Source organism: Astatotilapia calliptera, chromosome 4, assembly GCF_900246225.1.
Source record: "Astatotilapia calliptera chromosome 4, fAstCal1.2, whole genome shotgun sequence".
NCBI classification, from domain to species: Eukaryota; Metazoa; Chordata; class Actinopteri; order Cichliformes; family Cichlidae; genus Astatotilapia; species Astatotilapia calliptera.
Genome location: NC_039305.1, coordinates 11,060,339 through 11,085,787, shown reverse-complemented (window position 1 = coordinate 11,085,787; position 25,449 = coordinate 11,060,339). Strand labels below are relative to the sequence as shown.

Genomic DNA, 25,449 nt, shown 5'->3' with positions numbered 1-25,449 from the left:
TTAAAGCTTATTTTCTATTGGACGGTGGAGTGGACGAGCGATTCCACTGTGGAGCACCTGGTAGTCAGTCATCAGCGGGACGAAAGCGTACGTACGTACAGTGAGCTGACAACACGGCAATGCGGACGAAGAAGGGCAAAAACGAGGGGAATAGTCCGGTTTATAGTAGCCCAGCCGGTCGGGGCTTTAGCTGGTGTTAAGGAAAAATTAAGCCAGGACTTCGTCTTCGAAACCTCCGACAAAAGGACCTTAGTTTGATTTGGAAGTAGCTTCGGAGCGGATATTTCCCTGCAAAACCCTGAACCACATCCGTATTCCCAGCCCCGGTCGTATGGAATCGTCTGCTCCAAGAATGATCGCTTGAATATTTTTATACTGTATCCTTTTTCCCCCCCATCACCGCTTCCCATTTTTACAGACTCGCTATGGTGGACTCCCCTACCATGAGGAAGACTTTTGTGGTCCCAGACATAAAATCATTGGATTTGTATGACTGCACTAAATCAAAAATATGCGCAAGTGTCGGATGGCTGCTGGCAAAGTCCTACGGCAGCACAGGTAGGTTTTAGTTCACACGGCAGGCCTGAATGTTATGCGTAAAGGTTGTGTTAAGACCATTTGTTGTCCAACAATGTGTTTATATTGTGTCTAACAGTGTAGCGAAAACCGGTATGCATGTAGGGGAACTGCAGTGTGTGTAGTTCAGCGATTTTCAGCACAAAGAGGCGCATATGAGCAGAGGAGCAATGCATCGTATGCGTTTTTGACACTGACACATGTCATTTGTTCTCACTCAATGGGTGGGCACATTTGGAGGTATGTGTGTCACAGAAACGGCCTCCTCCTGTAGGCCTTATCACGCTAGCCCATTCTGTCGCGTTTCCAGCCACCAGGCTTCAGTCAGAAATTGCAGGCTAGCTGCTGGGGATGTTTTTAATCCGGTTACACAGACAGGGCACACGGGGCGTATGTTTTTCCAGTATCTTTCTTTCTCCTAGTGATGGTGACAGCCCGCAGTACCCACAGTAAACGCTGGTTACTGCTTCATGTTATTTGAATCAAAAGCAGACCGTAGCTTATTGTGCGCTCAGAGAATAGACTACCAGTGCTCTTGTGCCTTATTATCAGGGGGTTTCTTTCCATGTCCTTAGTCAGCAAATTTCAAGAAGCAACTGGGAGAAGCTTTGTAGCGCAAAACGCACACCCACAACATAACCAAAACATGTTTTCTGTACTTAACATGTAGCCTATCATAAGAATTTGTTTTGTCTCATTTTCTTGAGGCATCTCGTCAGCTTTGACCCTGAGGTGATAGCATGGCTCTTTGTTTGAGCACTCACTGGTGAAGATTAGACCTTATGAAGCAGACATCCGATGAGCCTTGTAAAGAAAAAGCCTTGATTGCTTTATTTTTTCAAAAGTAGACTACACATAATGACGTAATGTGGTTATAAAAAAACAAAAGACAAACATATTACTATACTAATACATTCTTGGACCTTTTGATGTTACAGTGTATTTTTTTTTTTTTTTTAAATACAGGCATTACTTATTTTATCCTGAAATAGGTGTGAGGAGAACTTCATTTAACTTTAGCAACATGAGTTGTTTGTTTCATAATTTCAGGCAGGTCCCAGGTTTAGGACTCTGGGCTGCAGCTCATGTGTACTCTGTTAAGCACCTCAACCACACCCTATGGTCAAAGTCACTCCATACCAAGCTGCAGGAATGTAAGGACAAACACTGTTATGATGTGGAGGTTTTCTCTTGATCGAGTTCAATAGCCCTGCTGATGGTAATTTTTTTGTAAAGCTGGGTGACATCATCTTGTCCCTTATTAGAAACCTAGCACATTAGGACAACACAGAGCCCAGCAGGAGCCAGACAGTCATCTGGTCATGAGCCTTTTTAGGTCAGTTAGTCTATAGATAACAATGGGTGGCATTTTTAATTCCAGTCTCTCCAAAAATGGAATTTGACATGGATAACAAAGTAGTGTTTACAGTGCATTTCATATTTAGTTAGATTATTTGCTAAAAAGCTCATGTTTAACTAATTAAGGAAACCAATAACCACTTATTGAGATAAAATTAAAAAAAAATCTAGAATAAAATCAGCATCAGCGGCAATGATATGGATGGACTGAAATATTTGTGTTTGCATAACAAATGTTTCAAGCATGGCAGCACAATTTAAACAATAAAGTTTCCTACAAGATAGTTTCACTTTTGCCACAAGCAAACCCCTACGGTTAAGTTCACTGTCTTCAGTCAAGATTTCAAGACTTCAGTCTTGTAATGTGCAACACATTGTCTCAGTGGTCAGCGCTGTTTTTCACTTCCCAGTTAAAATGCTTTTTTACATGTTGAAATATTGGGCTGCCATGATGATTTCGCTGTCTCCTTTAACCAAGGAAACATGGACCTTGTGTTTTAACAAGGAAGGAGCCTGTAGGCTGTAACTCGTCATTCTAGTAATGGACAACTCACAGTAGCTACACAGTATCTTTTCAATACGCTCTGCTCTACCTAGGGACATTTGGCTATCAGCATTTATTTTTTAATATCCATCATTACTGGTGATTTGATTAGGTTGCCACGTCTTTACATAGAACTTTCTCCTATTTCATACCAAAATGGAAATTTTGTAATAGAAGACTTGTAGGGAAAAATGCCTGTGAGTGTTGATTTGAAAGGTAAATATCTAAAATATAATGTGTATTTTCTGAAACATGTTTAGAATGTGGCTAAAAAGCAATCCAACCCGTTCTCTAAGTAGTTTTCTTGTGGGTGTTAAGAGGTTAATGGACGAGATAAAATGTTGTTTTCCTTCCTGTATAGTACACTTTAACTATATCTATATTGTATATATGTATACATGCTTGCATACTAAATATACATGCGAGGGTGTTTAATGTATGAAAGTCTTGGGATCTTTTTTTTTTTTTTTTTTAATGCATTGACTTATTATTTATGTCTAATATTTTCCATGCAGGGTTTAAAAAAAAAAAAGTTAGGCATGAATGTAATTAATTATTTACCCTTGAAGTTCTTGAAGCTGTCATGAGAAATGAGTTTCCAGATCTGAGTATGACTCAAGCTGGAATGGGACAAGAAACTTGATTTACCTGCTGAGGCTTAAGAAATACTTAATCTTATAGTGACAAGTCCAAGGGCATGACATTTATGCATTCTGTTATTCAGGTTTCCTTCTAATCATTGCCAACGTGAATTATCTGTGTTTGTTTTCCATATCTGAATAACAGGGAAACAGACTATGTCGCTGCTTAAATATTGTTTTTTATGTCCAACAATCTCTTGTTGGAGTCATCCTATGTTTTCTTTTCATAGCTATAAAACCAAACCACCTCACACTTTGACCCACTCTTACCATTACAGTAGCATATTACCTTCACATAGCTACAAAGTTGCTGGCCCATACTGAAATCCTGTTTGACTGATTACTCATCCTTTTCCAATCATTGTGACCATGGTGAGTCAGCAAGGGAGAAGGACCTGAGGAGGATGTTGGCTTGCTTTTAATGTTTACTTAAACGGTTGGGATTCCTGTTCACTATATGTTAGCCTTTCATGGCATTATACTGTTAAATGCCAAAACACCTCAAAATATTATTAAGACTTTCTCTCTTTAAAATGTACTTCGCTGTACGCTTGCCATTTAATGCAGTTTAAGCTTGTGCTATAGCAAGGTGTTGCCCATGTGATAGGATATACAGGCCTGGTAGAGGGAGCTACTGGTGATGATGTGGTGCTTGATGTATAGTGCAGAAAGTACCCTTTTTACAATAGTGATCAAATAGTACAGTATTATTTAAGAAAGGGTTAATGATAAGATCTTTGTTGTAGATGGCAATAATAAATAATAAAGCTCAGATAAGGTAGTGGCATTAGCATTTTACACAGAACGAGGGGTCACGTGTGGGGTAGAATGCTACCACGGCCCCTCTCACCACTGCTTGGTTTTGGGGCAGCAAAACAGTACCTGCTTTGTTCTAAAAATGAGAGCATATAATCGCCTGTTTGATTCTTCACCACATGATGAAGATGTTATTGTATAATTTTCAATGAAAGATTTAAAAGTTAAAACCGCTTTCATTATTATAACACATATAATGCTGAGTTAAGATACAGGAATTGTAATTATGATTGGCTTTCATTTACTGCCTAAAGATTACATGGAGAAATTTTTAAAATAAATGTCTCTTAGAGTTCCAGAAAGGCTCCCATGAGAAACCTGGACGTTTAGATAGTCATATCCAGCAGGTTGACATTCATTGTGCTAAAGCTTACACCCCAGTGTAAAGTGACAATTGGTGGATTGTGGATTTCTTCGCTTGGTTTAAATCAGTTTCGATTTCCACCTAGCAAGTGAGGTGGAGAGTTTGTATTGTTCGGTGTGTGATTACTGTAGGACAAGTGAGCATGGCTGTGAAATGACCAGCATGCTAGCTCAAATAGTCAGTGAGGTAGAGGGACATGTGGTTCCTGTTATCAGCAGGCTATCAAACGATACAGGTCAGTACAGAAGATATCTAACACAGCTGAACTGACTTTCAACCACATTAGCAAGTTCTATACATCTTACTGCATGTTTTAATAGCTTGGTCTGATTTACTTAAGAAAAAATAAATACTCGTCACTAAAATAGTGCTCTGATCTTTAAGTTTGTAACACTGTTTTCATTGTATTCTTTAGTCCCAGGTTGGTATCTAAGACATTTGGGTTAACAAAAGCACAGACCCGCTGAAGAATCGCAGTCAAAATCACAAATTGCTTGACTGGCTCTTCCTAACAAGCGTTCCTCTAGCTTACCGTCTATGATGATGTGTTTAGAAGCTTTTCGCACATTTGACTTTTACCTTTTTACTCAAACCAGTAGATAAGCTTTGACCCCATGAACTATAAAAGTGACAGAGGTAGTTGCTCCTGCTTATGCAAACAAAACAAGCACATGCTTTTAATCTAAATATTCCCCTGGCAGGGCATTGATGAATATAATTGCGGCATCACAATGCAAGGCTTGGTTACAAGTATTCCAGTTCGTCATGCTTTTTGTTACCTTGTATTACTTTTAGTTTTTAAATCGGGAGTGTGCTTTACTAAATAATTGTTGCTATTTTTGCTGTGCATGTGCATAGTTTTGGGGACCTGTATAACAATTTGAAGCCTCAGTTTTCTAGCCACTTTGTTTCTGATATGTGTCACACAAAGTGATCATTCATGGACAGACTGTGTCATAGGGAAATCATTCTTTTATCGATCTTTCCAATCTCACTCAGTTGTGGCATTTGCATCCTACTTTGCCTTCTGGGCTAATTTTTTTCTGGTTTACCTTTTTGTCTTTTACACATTACAGTGGAATTTTTTTTCTTTTACATATACAATGCACCTATGTGACCCAAGATGATTTGTTTTTACAGCACTAAAGTAGGCACTCCAGTTTTGGCACCTGAGAGTATTTACAACAGCATGAACCATGTGGCATGACTGATCATATTGTGTGGCAACCTATAGTCATCATAGGGTGAGACAAAGGGAACAGGGCATTGATTAAAGGAGGCGGCTTTTGTTTCGACAGCTGATGTCAATGGATCCATTACATGATTATATAATGATACAGCAGTTTAGTGACACCTCCCTTGTAATAATCCCTTTGTTCTTCTGTTATATATAGTCTAAGGCTCTCAAACACACACACAAACACACGTTTTTCCTTTCTTTTTGCAGACATACTGCTTGCGTTTAAGCAAGTCAACTTTTTTGTCCAAGGGCCTTTGAAACGGCAAGTCACATGTTTGTTTATGGTTGCACACAGAAACTGGCTGTTAGGTTTGCTGCAGAGAAACCAGTTTCAAAGGGTGTGTGTCAAGTTTGTGTTTTTAGGGTAAACTTATAAAAGACAGATCATGATAACAAAGTCATTTGTGCACTAGTGTTGAAGGCTCAGATTTTTGTGTTTTTTGCTGTTGTCATCATATTTAGTCTTTATTTTCACATTGGGTGAGAGGGTATAGCCGGTGGGTTTTATGGGCAGCACAGTGGTCGTGTGGTTAGCACTGTCGCAAAAAAAGATCCCTGGTTTGAACCCTGGTTGGGGCCTTTCTGTGGGGAGTTTACATGTTTGTTCTCCTTGTGCCTGCATGGGTCTCCTCTGGGTACTCTGGCTTCCTACCAAAATCCAAACATGTACATGTTGGGTTAATTGGTTATTCTAAATTGGACTGGGATAAGAGGGAGATAAAGTGCTTAAAGTGTATAGAATAATACACTTTATGAGTGCATGCTTAAATGTAGCTTGTGATTAAAGTGTTTTGAGTGGTCAGTAAGGGTAGAAAAGCAGTATATAAATGTGACTACATTCTTATCTAGTGATGGCTATCTTGTGTGCTGAGCAAGGTACATCCAGGGTCCATTGTGGTATTAAATTTGATGCTAATTTTGGTAAGTGAAAAACAAACAGAACAAAATGTTGAAGCGACTGAATGTCTGTGAAGGTTCTCAGTCATCCAGGTCATCGTAGTCAAAGGAGCTTGCAAAGAAAAGTGTCTGGACTTCTTTAAGTTGCTTGTTGCTGATAAGGTGGGGCCAGGCTTCACAATGAGCTCATCCGAAACCCTGGCTGATTGGGACCCACACCCAGTTTCACACCTTGGCTCAGGCGATTAGAGGATCATCAGGGGGTCCTTTTGTCCCTCTTTGGGGGGAATACTCCCACTGAGTTTAAATCTGGGACTCTCCACCATTTGACCTTAGAACTGAAGAAGCTTCTCGGATGAGAGGTGAAACGTCTTCAAGCAACTTAAAGAAGTCCAGACGCTTTTCTTTGCAAGCTCCTTTGAAGTGACTGAATGTTGAACAAGACAAAACAATATCCCCGTACACTTGTTGTGAACATAAACATTGTCTATACACATACTTTAAACATGTTTATTCCTGGTTTATAGTTGTACAAGGCAAATCACATGGACATCTCGCTTTGGACTTTATAGACTGAAAAATAGATGTAGTTTCTAGTTTTAAAAACCGTAAAACCAGTGCAGAAATGCCTCAAACCTGCATTATTTAATATAGTACCATTACCAGGAAACACTTGACCCCTGTTTCAATCTAGGGGGTCAATGTTGACATTGTGGATGACTATAAATACCTTGGAGTACACATTGACAATAAACTGGACTGGGCTAAAAACACCACAGCACTTTACAGGAAGGGCCAAAATCGTCTCTATTTTTTGAGGTGACTGAGGTCCTTCAACATCTGCTGGACAATGCTAAGGATTTTCTACGAGTCTGTTGGGGCCAGTGCGATCCTCTACACCGTTGCAAGCTGAGGGTCACAGATTCCAACAGACTCAATAAACTGATACGTATGGCCAGTAACGTTGTGGGGATGGAGCTGGACTCCCTTAAGGTGGTATATCAATAAAGGGGATTAATAAAGTATTCTGATTCCTCATGGGGTAACAAATTGAAGTCAGTTTGTAAAGAAGTCTCTCATAGTCTTCTTTACCTCCCTTGCTTGTAAACCTCAGTAAACTCATTCCTGATAAGATCATAGGCTTAAATGTTAGTGTATGGTTTACTGTGTGACTGACATGTCACTAGCACACTTTGCCCCTTGGTTTCACTGTTAGATCTGTTATGTCTGGTCTGGTATAGTTGTGTATGCTCTGGCAATACTGTTGCATACATGTCTGTAATAGAACCACAACTAGAAACTTTTTTTTTTTTTTTATTATTAACCATTTGTGTCTTTTTTTTCCTCTCTCTGTAGAAAATGTCCCTGCAGAGCTGCGTGACCCTTTCTACTGTGACCAGTATGAACAGGAGCACCTTAAACCTCCAGTAACACACCTCCTGCAGTCATCAGAGCTCTACTGTCGCACCTACAACATATTACTGGGTAGTACTGCAACTGAGGCTCAGCCAAAAGATAACGCCACCCTGCTGCAGCTTCTAACTCAGAGAGGCGTCGTTGCCAAAGACCAGGACACAACAGTGACTGATGCTGACCTCCGACATAAACCCATCAAAATGGTAAAATGATGAAACTGTCTGGGTGATGGGGAGGGTGAAATGCTTTTGTCTATTATCCTTGGGATTCTTCTCGTTAGACCAGATTCTCTGCTATGCAGAACTCTGTAGGAAAGCAAATAGGTTCAAGTTCGCTTGGTTTCTGATATAGGGCCATGTTTATGCTTTGATTCTAGGGATTAAAGGGCATCAAAAAGACCCCCTACTCATTCAGCCCTTCCCCCACTCCCCAAGCTCATCCCAGAGGATGAGTGGATCCAGCTGCTAGGACAAGAGCAGTCATGGTCACATGAGGAATAACCACTTTACTTTAAGGGTGTGTGTGTGAGAGAGATGATCTAGATACAATAGATGGTTCAGATCAGAATAATAGCTTAACAATTTTGATGAAACATTAGCTGTTGTGTGTTAAGAGAATTCTCTGGGTTGGCTGTGTGAGTCAAATCAAGAGAAACAGGTTTATCCTCTTAGCTCTTGACAATAGATTTCCTTCTCGCTTTCTTTCTTCCTGCTTGCTTAGTTCTTGTTCAAACATAATATAGTCATGTGTTCTTCAATGTGGATAAAAAAAACTGCAGCTGGCTAATATGTTTTTGCTAAACTACAGGCTGAAATAAAGGGAACTCTTTTTATTTAAGGTAATATGCATTTCTTTTCTGCCCCCAGCTGGCACAACAACTTTCAAATTTAAAGTAGTCTTCCCTTTTTACAGATTACTATCCTTCTCATGGAATGGTATACAATGAAAATTCCCCAGCCATCTTGGTTTACGTACACACAGGCTGTTTTTGAAAGCTAAGCAGGGACTCTCCAAGGATTAGTAAGGAAAATGGTGTTATGTTAGGTGAATGCTGGTTGCTTCACTGTTCCTGTTTGCTGGCCAAAGGAGCAGGTACTTCCCTGCTGATGGCACAGTTGTAATGAGAACCTCAGGTTTTTGCTTGAAATGGGCTTATGCATTGTTTTGTTTTGTTTTTCTCAGCAATACTGCTGAGAATTTGAGTCCTCATTAAGAGTAGAACCTGATAAAAATCCAAATTTAGATGTCATATTGTTGAACAGATGCACCTATAAATCTGACCCAATTAATGTGAATGCTGCCTTTTTCTTGACTTGGAGCGAGAGAGTGTTTTTTAAAGATAAAAGATACAAAGCAAGATGAATAATGGTAAAAACAGAACCATCCTCTAAAGGGGCTTTGCTAGTTTATTTTTACATAGTATTTTTCCTACTTGTGCTCTGGTGAAAGCTTTAACGAAATAAAAGGAAGAATAAATAGTGTCACATGCACCTTCACTTGTACCGACTCTGAGATCACATAGTTGTTATATCAGATTAGTGAAGGACTTTCTTTTATAAACATGCTTGCTCTTTGCAGGTTTTCTGACATCACCTGCAACAATATCAGTACCCTGATCTGACATCACACATTCTGATGATTATGATGATAATTTAATGTCAAAAATCTTAAAATTCAATTTTTTTCCACTTGTAATCACTGTAATAATGGCTACGGTTATGATTTCTACTGGGATTATTAAATCCAGTAATAACTGCCTAATGAGACATGCCTCTTTCATGTATCATGTTGCTGTAGTTTCTGAGCATACAAATGTCTCAGCTTGCCTGCCATGTAACTTAGCTCTGAATGAGGTTTCCAGGTCAGGAAATGGTACCTCTTAACTGTAAATCCTAAATTTGTTATTTGGCTGTTACTGTTAATGCTGCATTTGCTGTTTTGCTCCTTTAGTGTATGAGCTTTCCAGTAGCTGTTTGGCTTCTCTTTGGGCTTGTCGCCACTGACTGGCACTGCAGCTACAGTGTGGCAAGCAATGAAAGTGGGTCATGCTGCAGCAATAGAAGGATGGGGCATCATTGTGGGTCTTGGCCAGTAAACGGCTTTGCAGCAGCAATCTGCTGCAGGACTGCTGTATATTAAAGCTTCACATATTTGAGTCAGACAAGGTAGATAACATGCTACATGCATTTAAAAGCATGTAGAGTCATGCTTGTAGTTGACTGCACACTGGTGCCTGTTATTCTGCAAAGCCATCAACTGTTAATGACTTTTTACACTGTTATTGGTAAATCGCACAACTTCATATTATTGCTGCTGTTAGCTAATCATTGTGTTTGCTAATCGTGTAAATCCAGCGTTGCAGGTTCATCATAAGTCGTAAGGACACATTGGGTGCTGGCTGGAGTTCATGCATCAGGACTGGAGTAGAATGCCACTGACCTAATCAAAGTAGGGCAAAAAAGCTAACAGATGGTTAAAGATAAAAGCTAACCTAATGCATACAGAACTGTAAGTTATCAATTATTCTCTCATCCCATTTTAAATCCATAGACATTAATATGGAGTTGGAACCATTTGCAGCTATAATAAGTTTCACTATTCTAGAAAGGTTTCTACAAGATTTTGAGTTGTTTGTGAGAATATTCAGAGGAGCATTTGTGAGCTCAGACACTGCTGTTGGGTGAGGGAGTCTGGCCAATGTTCTAATTCATCCCAAAGGTGTTTGAGGTTGAGGTCTGTACGGCCCAGTCAAGTTATTCAACAACAAACTCATCTGGCCATGCCTTTATGGACTTTGCTTTGTATACTGGCAACAGTCATGCTGGAATATAAAGGGGCCTTTCCCAAACTGTTCTCAAGAAGTTGGAAAAATTGTCCAACATGTTTTGGTAACTGAAGCATTAGATTTCCCTTCACTGCTCCAGAGTCCAGTGGTGAGATAGTATTAATGTGTCTATGTTAGATGGAGGAATCGTAACACAAAAAAACCTACTTAGAATTCCTTGGAATTGGGTTCAAATCCTGCAGCCGCCTCCACCCCATTACTTGTGTCCTATGTGTAATGAATTATATGTCCTACTACTAACTGTTCTTCTGGTCCACTACTTCTGATGGTTGCCCAGCCCCCATCACTCCTCAGATTGGGGATAAAGATCTTTGAAGATTAGAGATAATCTGCCATGCAGACTGAGTGCAATCATCCACTATCGCATGACATGCCAGAGATGACCACTGACTCACCAGGCACCTAACCTACCTCACAATATGAAATAAATTGGTTAAATATGTTTCTGTAACAATAGATTCTAATTCTAATCTATATGTAATATTACTATAGATACTGTGTCGATTCCCACAGCGCTAAAGTAAGTCATGTAGCTATAATGCTGCTAAACCTCTTCATGGTCTCCTGTTGGTTTTGGATGGCAGTGACACTTTGTCTTAAATCATAGTGCTGTGCTGGCAGGTTTTCTGGTCAAGTGAGCATCATTCAGGAGCTTAACTGAAATTAGATGTGGCAGACTATCTGAAACACTAACCATCATCTTGCACATTTATTCTGCTTTGGGCTTCTGTTGAATGATAACTAATGTGTTGTAATGAAACTTGTTTACAGTATACAAAATGACTTTTTATGCAGCTTTTCTACACTTGTCTTTACTTGCTTAGGTATACAGTTCATATACATATGGATGTTCATACTATAACCCCTTTCTAAAATCCCTTTCTGGGCCCCAGCCCTCCCTGATCCCCTATTTTTCTCCCCATCAGGTGGCACCAAGCAGGGTAGGGAATGGGGTTAAGTCATATTTCAGACGTAATCAGATTTTTCCCTCATCATAATCTCACATAATGCTTAACAAGATGCCTTTTGCATTCTTTGTTTATCTGAGTTACATTTATAGACATGCAAACAGAGTTTCCAAATAATCCCATAAAATTCCATGTTGATTGGGTTAATTTGTGGCCTATTAATTTTTTGTCTGTGTGTCACATTGGTTTAAGGGGCATGGATGTTTTTTGTTTTTTGTTTTTTAAGAGCTAGGAGCTAGGACTAAGCCAGGAGCAGAGAGCAGTGCTGCAGTCAGGCTTGTACTGAGATGCATTATGGGTCAGCTGGTTGGTTGTTATGGTGATCTGGCAGGCTCTGTGCTGTGTGTTTGAGTTGCTCCTCTCATTAGGGAGACTTGTGATTTAGCTTAGTGAGCTCTCCTGGGTGTGCAATGGGAAATCCACTAGCAGCACCCCCTCCTTTATCTCCTTTCATTCTCCCATTTTTTCCATGATTTACCCTCTGAATAATTACTGTAGGCATAACATCGGAGTCAGCCACTCTCAATAGTTCTGTCATGCATTTGTTCTTTTTCTCTCAGTCATCTTCTTTTCACACTGTGGCAATAGCTCCAACCTATGATTACACACTTTGCGGCTAAAAGCAAAAATGTTATATCTTTTTGCTTTCATGGCAGAGCATAGTTACTGGCAAAATTTACTGGTTGTTAGGAAAATACAAGTGAACCATTGCTTATCAATATTCCAATATTTTATGATTTAAAAAATGTATAATATGTAATCTTACAGGATGATGATGATGATGATGATGATGATAATAATATAATTGATGTTTAACGCAGTGGACATTTTTATGTTTGGCTCACATTGACTCATTCATACAAAAATAAATAAATTACATTTTCTAAGGATCTGTATTTTGAACTACAGAATCCTGTAAAACCATGTTAATATAATCAATTTATTTCCAATTCTTACAATGTTGGAATGATCAGTACTAAGTAATTATATTCTGAATCCCTATTGGTTTTGGTTTTTGTAGGAACATTTATTGCTTTGATGTTTCAGCCCTGCAGTCCCTGTATTAGGCAGGACACACAGAAGCAGTAACACTAGTGCTGGCAACAGTGGTTGGCAAGCAGGTCACTCAGGGCCACACTGCTCACAGAAACAGACTACAGCACACCCAGATAGCTTTGACCAATATTATCTGGCAAGCTTTTGCTGGCATACCCCACCCAGCCTGCCTGCCCAGGCACTGTATGTGTTCAGGTCAGCACTTTACATCAGGGATCAGTACACAGATATGCACACAGCTGGACTGCCCCTGCCCCCCATCTGGGGCTACACAAGAGTTTAAGAGGAAAAGAATCTCTGAAGTTGTAAGTAGTGAAAGGCGGCAGGCGCTGATTTGCACATATTAAGCTCCAAATTGTTGACAAGATTTTGAAGGAATGGCCCCACAGTATGTTTTAATCGGCCTTTTGCCTCTCTGCTAGCCTGACTTAATTATTGTAACAAGCCTGTTATTGCAGTTACCTATTAATGTATTAATGGAGAGATTGGCACCCAACTGTACTGTTGAAAGGCAATTTAAAAGGATTTAGATAAACAAGATAAAAAAAGGTTCATACATGTTTTCAATTTGTTTACAAGTGTTTAGCTTATTGTATATGAGAAGCTAGCAGAAAGAGAGTGCTGCTGGCATTACTCACTCAGATGATGAGAAAGGGCAAGAGAAAGGTGGCCACAGTGGCACATTCTAAAACTGAACAAATTTATTAGCAATTTGTATAAACAAAGTAGAACTAATATTCTGAACAATTATGAATATAGTGGGAATTGCATAAATTTAAAAATTGTTCAACTATTATAATTTGCAGCAGTAACAAGGTTGACTATAAGATAGTGTTGTACTCTTTGCTTTGCTGTGTTTGTACCCTACAGTACAAACAGAGCACAACGTCTAATAAGTTAACAGGTTTATAGAGTTAAAGGTTTCACTCTAGCTGAGCTGATAATGTTACTGGAACATTTTAACAGGCTTTGCCTGTAAGTTCTGTCTTACAGGCAAAGTTGTTAATGTGTTTTATCTATTAACCAGAGCTCTGTAATGGTCTTGTCTAAGTAGGTAACTTCAAATTGTGATTGTTAAATACATTTAAGTACGTTTTCTTTCTTCTTCTTCTTTTTTGCTTGATTGTATTTGAGTGGGGAAAATCAAGGTTTTATAACCATTTTTTGTGTCAAAAATACATTCGGTCACAAGCACCTGTTTCTTAAAGAGAATGGTGTTCTTTGTTACGCTTCCTGGTGATCTAGTTACAACACATCATTTTGTCCTGCAGTCTCTCACACATGAGTCATACAGAACTATTTCACTGTGCAAAAGAGAAAGGGAAATGGCTCAAAGAAGGCAAATAAAGGGAAAGCAGGTAAGGAATGGCAATCTTGCAGACCATGTGTTCACCTGCTACAGGTCCAGTGCCTCTTTAATGATTTAATGAGGGTATAAACATGAGTCCAAAGGTCTTCCACATCTACTGATGTGTGTGTGCTTACTTGTTGAGAGCTGTTGCTAGTTTCTGCTGACTCATAACTGGCTTCTAGTGACCTCTGGAGGGTGTTTCATGTAAATACTGGTAGTGGTGCATTGTATTTTGCTGTAAGGACCATGCTAGAAAAGGATCCAACATTACTGTCTTAACTGTAATTTATTGATGCTGCCCAGGGTCATTGCTCTTCACTTCCTTTTTTTTTTCTCCTTCCCATGTGATTTGGTGAAGAGTGCTCATCTGGCAGTGATGGATGCTTTGATGGCTGTGGGAGCCATGGAGACAGTGACTGCGGTGAAGACATGTAGTTCTGCTGAGCTCCTGGGAAAAGCAGCCAGCTGGGAAGATGCTCTGCTTCACTGGGTTAATGAGGTAAGGAACAGGCCAAAGAAAACAATGTCTTTTTCAGAAAAACACCTAATTTTCTTTCAGAAGATGTTCTTGGTTCAACATTTGTATGAGCACTAAGTTAGTAAATTAACTGGTGACTAATGAACTGTAATTCTCTAAACTTTGTTTTTATATGCTTGTTTCTGACTTTGTGAACACACGGCACAAAAGAATGTGGAAATGATTTTCTCTTGTTATTATGCTATTAGTTGAACCAGAATCTGAGAGAACGTACTGAAGGAGCCCAGAATGACTTGTCTGAGACCATTACAGACCCCCAACCTGTTCAACCATCAGTGAGTACTGCATTAAATATTCAGTGTATTGTCACTGTTATTGTATTGTTATTTCTATCCAGAAATGCGTGATATTCTTGATGGGATTATGCAGTCAGGGCAGGTCTGTTTCGTTTAGGTTTTTTGGAGGAACAGGGTGTATATAAATGAGTATATACATGGGTGTAGTCAGCAATTTTTGCAATTTTAATGACGTCAGTTGCTGTTGCAAATCAGGTGGAGTCAGGTGTAGCTTGGCACAATATTCTAGACAGGGTTTTGTGGCACTAATCCAGAATTATCAGTTGGCGTGGCTCAGCTTCTATAATGAACAATTACGTGTGTTCTGCTCAAACCTTTAAGTTGCAGTGGGTGAAAGTGAAACGGGTATCTAAGAAATGGAAGGAAACTTTTTTGTTTTACACAAAAAATGCACAACACAGGAAAATGTCTATTTGTGACAGACAAATGCTGTAAAATCATAGAAATAATATATTGCCAGTGTGCAAACAGTGTAGGTTCCATAATAAAAAATACATTTGAATTTTGATAGATTAAATTCAGTGGTTTGCCTCATCTTCTGCATATTTGATAAGAGCTTTTTGTTCAATAAAAAAAAGTTTACATGAAAAATATCATGCTTTGTCCAGTCAGAACAAAACCTTCCAGCTGCTACATTAGTATTCAGAAACTTTCACCCTGTTTTGGAGACAAACGAAATTATTATAAAAGAAGCTAATTTCTGTTTTTGCTTCCTATTTCTACTTCCTTACTCTATCAATCCTAACAAGTCTTGGTTGATATATTAAAACAAGGACAAGGTGGGAATTGCTTTTTCAAGATGGCCGTCTTGCCATTTCGTGTAAATAAAGTAGTCACAACCCTTTGTTTTTCTAGTTCTTCCACTCTTCGCTTAATATGTCTCCCTGTACTCCTGTTCTCCATTTCCTTCTATTTCCTGTCTCTCCCCCGCCCCAATCTGACAGTGTCCTACTCGCTGGTACTGGAAACTTGTTCCTGTAAGTTCCCTCCTTTCCTCTGCTTCCTCCCCTTGTCCCTCCATCCTTCCAGTGTCTTCATCAAATTTATCAGGAAATATCTGATGGTCAGGTTTGTTTGTTTCTTCCCCAAATGTGATGTGGGAATGCATTGTGCATCACATCCTAGTAAGCATTAAATTGCACTTAACAGCATAAGTGTGATAGATTTGGGCTGTGACAATAGCTCTAAAGACATTGTTTGTGGAGACGTGTGGTGCATGAATAGCAGTCTTTTTTTTTTTTCTTTTTTCTTTTTTTAACTGATCATCTGAAACTGCCATGTTCAAGTTTTTCTCAAGTGTGGGGCAAAGATGTCTGTATGTGTTTATGAGAGTAACAGAAAGGCTTCTAATCCACTGGTTCACTGCCACAGTGGGCTGTTTTGTCTGTATACTATAGCTGTACCTGAAACATTTTCTCTCTTTCTGAGATCTAATCTCTTTCTTTCATTCTGTCTCCTGAGACCTTCACTTGACCCACTTTTTCTGAAGAAAAAAACCCTTTCTTTCTGCTCCAGTTCAGTCACTCTCTCTGCATCTTCAGTTTGTTCACATTTGCGCTCTCCTTTTCACATCGGTTTAGCATGACCTTTCTTTATTTCATTTGTTGCTTTTAATTTTGTAATCACTTTTTATTATTGTGTATCACTGTGTGTCTGCTTAGGAGCATTTACCTATGTTTGATAAACTTGATGGTTGATGGCATGAACTAATATGTGAAATTTATAAAATTACATTCAACATTGTGTGTGATTTGTCTTTTTTCTTTCTCTCTTTTTTTTTTTTTTTTAGCTCCGCTATAGGAAGGATAAAATTCAGTCCAAACTAAAGCCAGTTTTTCCAGTAGTGAATGAAGTTAAAGACCTGTCCAGTGGATGTGCTGTTGCTGCCGTCATACATTACTATTGCCCCGGCCTTCTGAGACTTGAAGGTACCAACAAACATTCTAACAGAATGCTGCAAAAAATGACCTTTAGAACCTGAGACATTTGTGAAAATAAAAATTTTTTTCTCATCTCTCTGTTAGATGTTTGTATGAAGGATTCCATGTCTGTAGCAGATAGCTTGTACAACCTGCAATTCATCCGTGAATTTTGTGACAGCTGCCTAAAGAGCTGCTGTCACTTGGCACTGGAGGACATGTTATATACACCACAGGAACTTCAGGTACTTTCAGTCTGGATCACTGATGAACAAAAAATATATTCACACAAATACTGTGTTATCTTTTGAGTGCTTGATTTATTTTCTGGGATTTAGATGAACTTGCTGAGCTTCCTGGCAGAACTGCTTAGCTGGTTTGAAGTACAAAGACCAGAATTTGTGCAGCCAATAGATATGTTAAGTAAGTCTCACTGATTTGCGGTCCTTTCTAAATATTGTTTAACACGAACATATATTTCATATATATCATATATAATTGATATATTTTAAAAAGTCTGTTTGTGGCTTTTCTTTTGTCAGGCGAATCTACACCAGTAACACCAAGCAGCTTGAGTGATAACAGGTACAGAAGCTTTCTGGGTGTGATTTTGCTGTTGTAGTAGACTAAGGGCAACGTATTATTTAGACAATACCGTCATTTAAGTGAAGTATTTGTGCTTTGCAGTACCTCCCCCTCTATATTCAAGAAGCCTTTCCTCCCAATTTCCTCTTCTGCATCAGGTAAGATGAAGACTATGGTCAGCCATCATTACATTTAGCTACATAAGCATTTTACAGTGTGGTTCACTTATTTCCTTCAATCCATGTTTGTCTTTTAGTTGTGTCTTGTGCTGTTTGATAGTCTTGTTTTCTTATTTGGATAGACATTCGAAACTTTTTGTAAATGTTTTCCCTTTAATTTCTGTGTTCCATGTTTTTTTGCATCCCGGTGTTGTTTGCATGCCTTTACATGTCTGTGTATGTCCCATTGTACTCAGGATCTTTGACTCAGTCTACCTCAATGTCTCATATAGAAGGAGCTGGAAAGACATGGAGCAAGAAACCTCTGAGGTAGGACTAGCATATTCTGGACTGATTTAAGCATTTTATTTATTTATTTATTTTTTTTAATGTGCTCATGCTTGTGTTTTCTTTTTTGTTTTGTTTGTTGTTGGGGTTTTTTTTTTTTTTTTGGTTTTTTTTTAAGCCGGCCATTGTCAGCAGTATCCTTCAGCATTCCTTTTGGGCTAGACAGCGACGTAGACATTGTGATGGGCAACCCTGTAATAACCCGCTCTGTGAGCTCAGATCAGCTGAACCCAGCTGGTCAAAATATGGCAAGGGTGCCCTACACCCCTCCCGAAGACCTCAGTCATTTGCTTAGCAAACCTTCAGGACCTAATGGTCCACAGAGAGCATCCTGGGCCACCCAGACTCCCACTGTTCCTAAGTTGGCAGAGAATGACCTCGGGACAAGTGAAACAGGAGAGCTGCCTACAATTGAAGAGGCTCTTCAGATTATTCACAATGAAAGCAAAATGGAGCCTCGTTTACACCCTGATGGTGCTCCTGACGGCTTCTACCTCCACTCTCCTGATGATCCTGCTAGTTCTCGCTATAATGGCAATTTACCACCAATCAGCTCCTCTGCACCAACCCGCTCAGGAATGATGTATCGGCCAACAGGAGAGTCCAGTGAATCCACTCGCACTAGAAACACTTCTGAATGTTCACGAGATGATGACTCAGTTTTGAGAGACGGTAGTGTGGATTCAGATGCATCAGAAGACATGCCTAAAGCTCAGTCCACTCCATCAACACCCGGTGCTGCAGGTGGTGCTGCTATTAGAGCTGGTAAGGAGGTTCCTGACAGTGGTGTGAAGATGACCAGTTTTGTAGAACGGAAAAAGAAACAGATTACTGATTCTCCAAAATCTAGTGATTCTCCTCAGATGACATCATGGGCACAGAAGTCTGAAGAAAGCCCCAGCAAGAGCCCACAGCTGAATAATGAGATGTCGGAGTTGGGGGTTCGGCTTGAAGAAAAGCGCAAAGCCATCGAAGCTCAGAAGAAACGCATTGAGGCCATTTTTGCCAAGCATAGGCAGAGACTAGGAAAGAGTGCCTTTCTGCAATTAAAGAAAGAGCACCGTGAGGGGAAAGGAGAAGATGGCCAGGTCAGTACCTCATTCACAGAAGAAGACCTCTCTCGCTTGACACTTGAAGAGCGGCTAGCACGAATCGAATTGGAAGATCAACAGGAACAAGATGAAGAGCACCCCACAGTGGAAGATGAGGGTAATGTTAAAAGAGGACTTGCGCTCAACAAGCAGGTCAAAGAGAAGGCAGGTACACCAGGAGAGAAGCACCATGCGACACCTACTGACAAAGTGGTTGCTCCTTTAGGAGACTATAACAACGCAGTGTCCAAGCTAACTGCAGCTCTTAGCTCCCTGCAAAGTGACATGCAACGACTGACTGAGCAGCAAAATCAGCTAATGAAGAAAAAACCGTCACCTTCCAATAACAAGTCTTGGGTTATTCCAACCAGCCCTAAAACCTCCACCTCAGCCCCTCCTCCTGCACGCCTGTCACGAGAAACCACTCGAGATTTAAATTCGGCCTCCTCTTCTCCGTCTCCATCACGCAAAATCACAAACCACACCACTTCTCCTAAATCTCCTCATGTACATCGAAGAGCCCAGTCTGTACCTCCTAAAAGCCCAAAACACAGTCGTCCATCAGACACTAAAGTCCCCTCCCTGTCGAGGGTTCTTACCCCACCTACAAATGTAGACCGCATCCCCCATCTTCGTCGTGTAAATCCCTGGCAATCTCAAGTACAGACTTCATCCTCATTCTCCATTGGTGACTCCGGTAGCCTAGATGAGCTGCGCTCATTAGGACCAACTCCTGTGCCAACAACTACACTGACCCCAATACCAGCTTCTACCCCAACTCCAGGTCCTGGTGCAGATGACGGCCTGTCAGAAGTAGGCTCCAATGATGGACAAAGTATATTTAGTATGGACCTTGAGGTCGGGTCCAATCATGGTCCATTGACTAGAAAGGAAGGCGTTGCAGGAGGGGGCTACAGCTCTGGTGCCCCATCTGAATGTTCTTTTGAGAGTGATGCACCTGCAGGGATGTTGAATGGCAAACGCAGTAGCCTGATAGAGATCTCACTGTCTGCCTTGGGAGGAGATGATGAGGAGGATGACCAAGTGCCTGATGCTCTCTCTGACTCAATGAGTGACCTCACAGAGGCAGAGAATAAAGCAGCAGTTGGTTTCTTTTTCAAGGTTGGTGGCTGACACATATTTTCACAGTATATATCTGCATAGAAAGTGTGCTATAATTGGTGTGCATTCATCCCTTTTTATTATTAGGATGACAAAGATCGACCGGAGGATGAAATGGCTCAGCGAAAAGCAGCTTTTCTTGAAAAACAGCAGAAGAGAACAGAAGAGATGAAAAGACGAAAACTTGAGCAGGAAAAAGAAAAAGAATCAAAGTGAGACCAGTTTCTGAATAGCTTTAATTTAATCATTTTTTTTTTATTTTAAGCAGCCAAAGGGTGCACATAATTTGGATTTAATAATTTATTGTTCTGTGTTTTATGACTCGAATTGTTGCTATCATTAATCCCATAATTCAGTCTTGTTGCATTTCATAATGTGGCGTTACACATTAAAGGTCTTACACTTCATTTTTAGCAAGCCCCAGTGGATGATCATTGAAGGCTGGGGCAGTAAAAATGAGGACAGACCACAGACCCCAGGCACTCCTCCCAAAACCCCACCAGCAGAAGGCACTCCTCAACGTAGAGGAGACTTCACTAAGCAGGAATATGAGAGGAGACAGCAATTGAAGATCATGGAAGACTTGGACAAGGTTCTGAAGCAGAAACCCACTACAGTGCGTGGTGTCAAGAAGCAGAGACCTAAGACTATGTTCAGAGATGACTCTGTGCTCTCTCAGAGTCCTGTCAAAGGTTTCATGGGTAAGTACTTCTGACTTTAACCAGTAAAATTCCCGGCTTTTGTATTCTCTCTTCCTATGCTCACATGTACAATATTTCCTACTTGTAGGCACTAAGCTCAACAAGGTATACTCCCATTCATCCATGAACCTGTCCTCCATGGCTAATGACCCTGGCGGTATGACCGTCAGGAAGTCACCCAGGTAACCTGCAAATTGATAATGACTTGATGTATTTTCTTTTTTTAAATGGTTAAAAAGTGGGAAGCACAGAATTTAGCCTGAAACATTGAAATTTAGCCTGTGTTTAAAGTCTCCACTCCAAACTATATACCAGTTTTTAAATTGTGTTGATAGGCCAAGTAAAAAAAAAAAGCGTTTTTTGTTTTGTTTGTTTTCTTCTGAATACTACCGTCACATTTAGTGCGAGAAGAAAACCGCAATCGAAAAATCATATTGCAGCACGTGACATTAGGTTGTTAAGGAAGAGGAGAAAGTTTTAGGAGCGATGGTAGCGAGTGAGCAAGAGAGAGAGTGATATTGATAGCGAGTTTTGATAGTTGAGAAATTTGTGATGTTTAGCGTGTTTGGAGTGTAGTTGGTGTGTAGTCATTGTTTTGTGTGTCAAAATAATGAGTGCACTGTTGAATGTCACATTTGCTAGCCAAAAACCATTAAAGGTAGATTGAAATGTAAGTGTTGTCTCCAGGTGGAAAACAGGAGGAATGTTGACAGGTCTGCAGCTATTATCCCTGTGATATGCGCCTCTTTTTTGTAGTTTTTTTTTTTTTTAAATTTCACAAATAATTTGTATGGCACCTTATTGTTCTGTAATTTTATTTTTAGAAATAGTTTTAAATGGTTGTACAAAAGACACCTGAGGTATTGCATGCATTTTTAGGTAAATAGTTGCATATAGCTTTGCTGTTTGCAAAATTTGTACATATTTTTTTTAAATGTACAATTTCTGTTTGCATTTCAAGTTATGAAAATGATTTGTTAAACATGTTTTTTGCTTTCACAGTAAAAAAATTTTCCTACTCTGATTTTATTATTTTTCTGTGATTTTTAGATCATTTGTGTTAATACCGTAAGTCAAAATTGAAAAAAAAATGACTGTAGATTTAGACATGTGAGGTTGTGCTGAAAAGAATGATATCAAATAAGGTAAGGTCAATAGTTTTTAAAGTTGAAATATTAAGGTAAAATCAAAAGTACTGAAAAACAGCCAATTTAACCTTGGACCCCAGAGGGTTAAAGTTTAAAATATTTAATAAGTGGGTGTTCTTGTATCATTGATACCAACTATAGATGCAGTTTAGTCTGTGTTATCAGGTGCAAATGAAAAATAAAGCCTCAAAATGTAAAAAATGCTTCCTCTGTTATCTCTCTAGTCGTTCACACTCTCCTGCTCGATCACGGGGAAGGTCCCCAGGACGAATTGGTGTTCAGAATGGAGAGAAGGACTGGGAGACTGGCTCCGCTATTTCCTCCCCTGCTTCTATCCCAGAATATACAGGTCAGTCATAATTTCCACACAAAAAATTGTAAAAATGAATGCTGCAAGCATTGTTTTGTTTGCTTTATAGCATTTGGAAATGTTGTGTTTTGCAGGACCAAAGCTGTACAAGGAGCCTAGCTTTAAGTCCAACAAATTCATCATCCATAATGCTATCACTCGTTGCTGCCTGGCTGGGAAGGTCAATGAACCACAGAAAAACAAGATTGTAGAGGTAAACCATCCCGCTGTGTCAGAGTCCAACAAAAAGCTACACCCTAATTAGGTTATGTAACGCACTTAAAGCCAGGTTTATACATGTTTGCGTTTGGGTTGTCCCAGACAAAAGCTGCTCAACATGAAAGAACTATAGTGATTTTTTTAACTTGTGGCTTCCAAATGGTGATACTGTGTTAAAAGATGGCTGTTGTAATAGACTTCCAACCAAAAGGCTGTCTGGGAAAAATTCTGATAGTATCAGAAATTTTAAATGACCATCTCACAATGTGACTGCTGCCATGACCTATTTGTCAACAATTCAACATACAGTGATGCACAGATCATTTTGTGAAAAGACAAAACAAATTGAAGATGGAGGTAAAACATGCAAAACAATATGTTTGAGGTGGTGGCAAAAGTGTGGCGGCAAAACCTTTGTGTAATATGACTACCAGCTGTTGTTATGAATGCCCTAAGGAGGATGTAGCATGTAAAAATAAGTTGGTATTATCATCACACAACCTGCATGCATCAAACCTAATGTCCTCCCCAAGTTGATTAGGTCCATATACTTATTCTTTTCTCTATATCTCTCTTTTCAGGAAATGGAGAAAAGCACAGCCAATCACTTTCTTATCCTCTTCAGAGATTCCAGCTGCCAATTCAGAGCGGTTTATACCATGAACCCTGAAACCGATGAGATGGCACGGCTAACTGGCATTGGCCCGCGAGTCATCACGCTTGATATGGTTGAGTCCATTTACAAGTACAGCTCAGACCGCAAGCAGTTCACCGTCATCCCGTCCAAAACCATGTCCATGAGTGTTGATGCTTTCACCATCCCTGGCCATTTTTGGCAAAAGCGCCCAGGAACTCCCAAAAAGTTTGGCACTCTCAAATAAAGACTTATCCAATAAAGGTAGAGGTGCTTTTCAGGGAATCCATTCCCAACTTGACTTTTCATTTCCCTTGATTTTGGCCAGTGTGGCAGTTGAGATTGTTATTCAGTTAGAATAACAGAAAACAGATTGACTGACTTTGGACAGCTATCCACGTGGAGCTAACACTACATGCTAAGAGAATGGGCCAAGCACCTACTCACTCAGCCAGTGTGCTTAGAATAGTTTATCTCTGGTCTACCTAGATTGTAAAATAATGCAACTGATTCAGGACAACAACCCCCCCCCCCCCCACCCCCCTCATGCCTTGCCTTACCCTGCCATGCCCGAGTCATTTTTGCGACTCTAAGGTAAGAAAAAGAGAGGACAACCACACTGCCTTTGCCTGCAAAACAGTACTTAGGGCACGAGTAGTTCCCACCCATCTCAGTTCTGCTTGCATTTGCCTTTTCTACTTCTAGGGCTCACTCTTTCCACTCTGCTGAAACAAGTCTAAGGTCTCAGTTTTGATTGGAGACTTCAGCTGAAAATTAATAGCAGATAACACTGCTCCCAATGAATGTAGGGCACACACTAACCATTCATTCCATTCAGGGGTGTTTTCACTGTTTGAATCTATTATAGTGAATGGTCCTTCTGCACTGGTAGTGACTGCTGTCATTGTCAGTGGACTTCCAGACCTAGGAAATGCTTGTGCCACATAGTTTGTGAACTCCATTCAATCTCTCAGCTGTAGACATCTGGATGTTTTTTTTTATACCATTTGCCATGTTTTTGCTGGACAAAATTATTCACTCTTTGAGAACTAAAAGAAAAATGAAATTCATGTGACTTTTTCCCTAGTAGCTCGCTTTTTTCATTTTCAACACGTGATGAATTGAAATGTTATTTGAGCTTATCTTGAAAAATAAACCTGGAAACATGAAGGAGGGCTTTATCGTGTTTATCTTGGATACAGCTCTTTGTGAGAATGATAATCAATGATAATTTAATATATACTGAATGCTAATTAATTAGATTTTTTTTTTGACAATGATTTGTAAAACGTTGACCTTTGTAAGCTATGAATAAGCTAGCCTGCTGCAAAGTATAAGTGAGATGTATGTTTGAGTTGCGAATGAGTGAATGAGAATGAATAGAATTTGAAACAGTTTGTCTTGGGATGAATAAATCCTTTAGGTCACTATGAGTCTGTTTCCTATTATTTTATTTCCCTGTTTATGTGTCTTGGCATATAAACAGTAGGTTTTCTTGATGAAGGATCATTCCGGACTGTAACAGCCCTCATCTACCCCACAGTCTCTAGAGACTCCATGTGCAACTGGAGGAATGTAAAATGCCGAACTGCTTTTTTTCTTTTTTTGCTTGTGTCCACACTTCTAAGACCTTGGAATTGCTTGTTATGAGGTCAATATCACTACAAAAACCTGTGGCGAATTAGCCCTCTATCTTTTTTTTTTTAGTTGTCCCGTCAACAGCTATTGCGGTTCAGCTGTCTCTCTCTCTCTCTCTTTTCAAACCACTGCCTGCAAGAAATGTGTTTTTGAATGAGATTCCATTACTGATATAAAATAATGTTAAACAGTGATTAGGAAATAAATGATAAATTTGTGTGTGAGGAGTAGTGCAAATGGAATTGGTGGACTTTTGTATTTATGTGTTTGTTAAAACTAGTATTTGGTAGTTAACAGCCTTTTATTTTTTTTTCTTTTCTTGATTCAGTGCAATTTCACCCCTAGAAATCCCCTTATCATTGAGAAGTGTATTTATTTGCTTTAATTTAGACGGTGCATTTGATGTTTAGTTTCAGGTTATCCTTTTTTTTTCCTTTAGTTTTTCTTTCTTTTTTTTGGTTTAGGTTATAAGTCATGTAGTCATTTCATAGAAGTTGTCATAACATTGGTTTTCTTTCCCTTGTTTTTGGATCTGTGCCAGCACACTATAAATGTTCATTCCATAAACGGACTTAACTGACTTCTTTGGCAACTTAACCAGATGAATAAAATCCATTTTAAATCATCTAC

The 25,449-nt window shown here is 39.6% G+C and overlaps 1 protein-coding gene across 3 annotated transcripts; it reads left to right on the top strand.

The window, feature by feature from the left end:
* The first annotated feature begins 23 nt into the window (after window positions 1–23).
* Window positions 24–24,614, top strand: camsap3 (calmodulin regulated spectrin-associated protein family, member 3). Of its 3 annotated transcripts, none has more exons than XM_026164643.1 (18): window positions 24–558; window positions 7,794–8,056; window positions 14,432–14,572; window positions 14,800–14,886; window positions 15,852–15,884; window positions 16,697–16,835; window positions 16,932–17,071; window positions 17,165–17,249; window positions 17,369–17,411; window positions 17,514–17,569; window positions 17,863–17,899; window positions 18,036–20,130; window positions 20,218–20,342; window positions 20,545–20,831; window positions 20,920–21,013; window positions 22,204–22,328; window positions 22,424–22,542; window positions 23,129–24,614. In XM_026164643.1, the coding sequence occupies exons 1-18, from the start codon at window positions 426–428 to the stop codon at window positions 23,426–23,428; spliced, it is 4,302 nt and encodes a 1,433-aa protein (XP_026020428.1). In that variant the 5' UTR covers window positions 24–425; the 3' UTR covers window positions 23,429–24,614. The 3 variants fall into 3 exon arrangements, with proteins under 3 accessions (XP_026020428.1, XP_026020426.1, XP_026020427.1); XM_026164641.1 differs by having other exon boundaries at window positions 17,827–17,899; XM_026164642.1 differs by lacking the exon at window positions 15,852–15,884 and having other exon boundaries at window positions 17,827–17,899.
* Window positions 24,615–25,449: the final 835 nt, after the last annotated feature.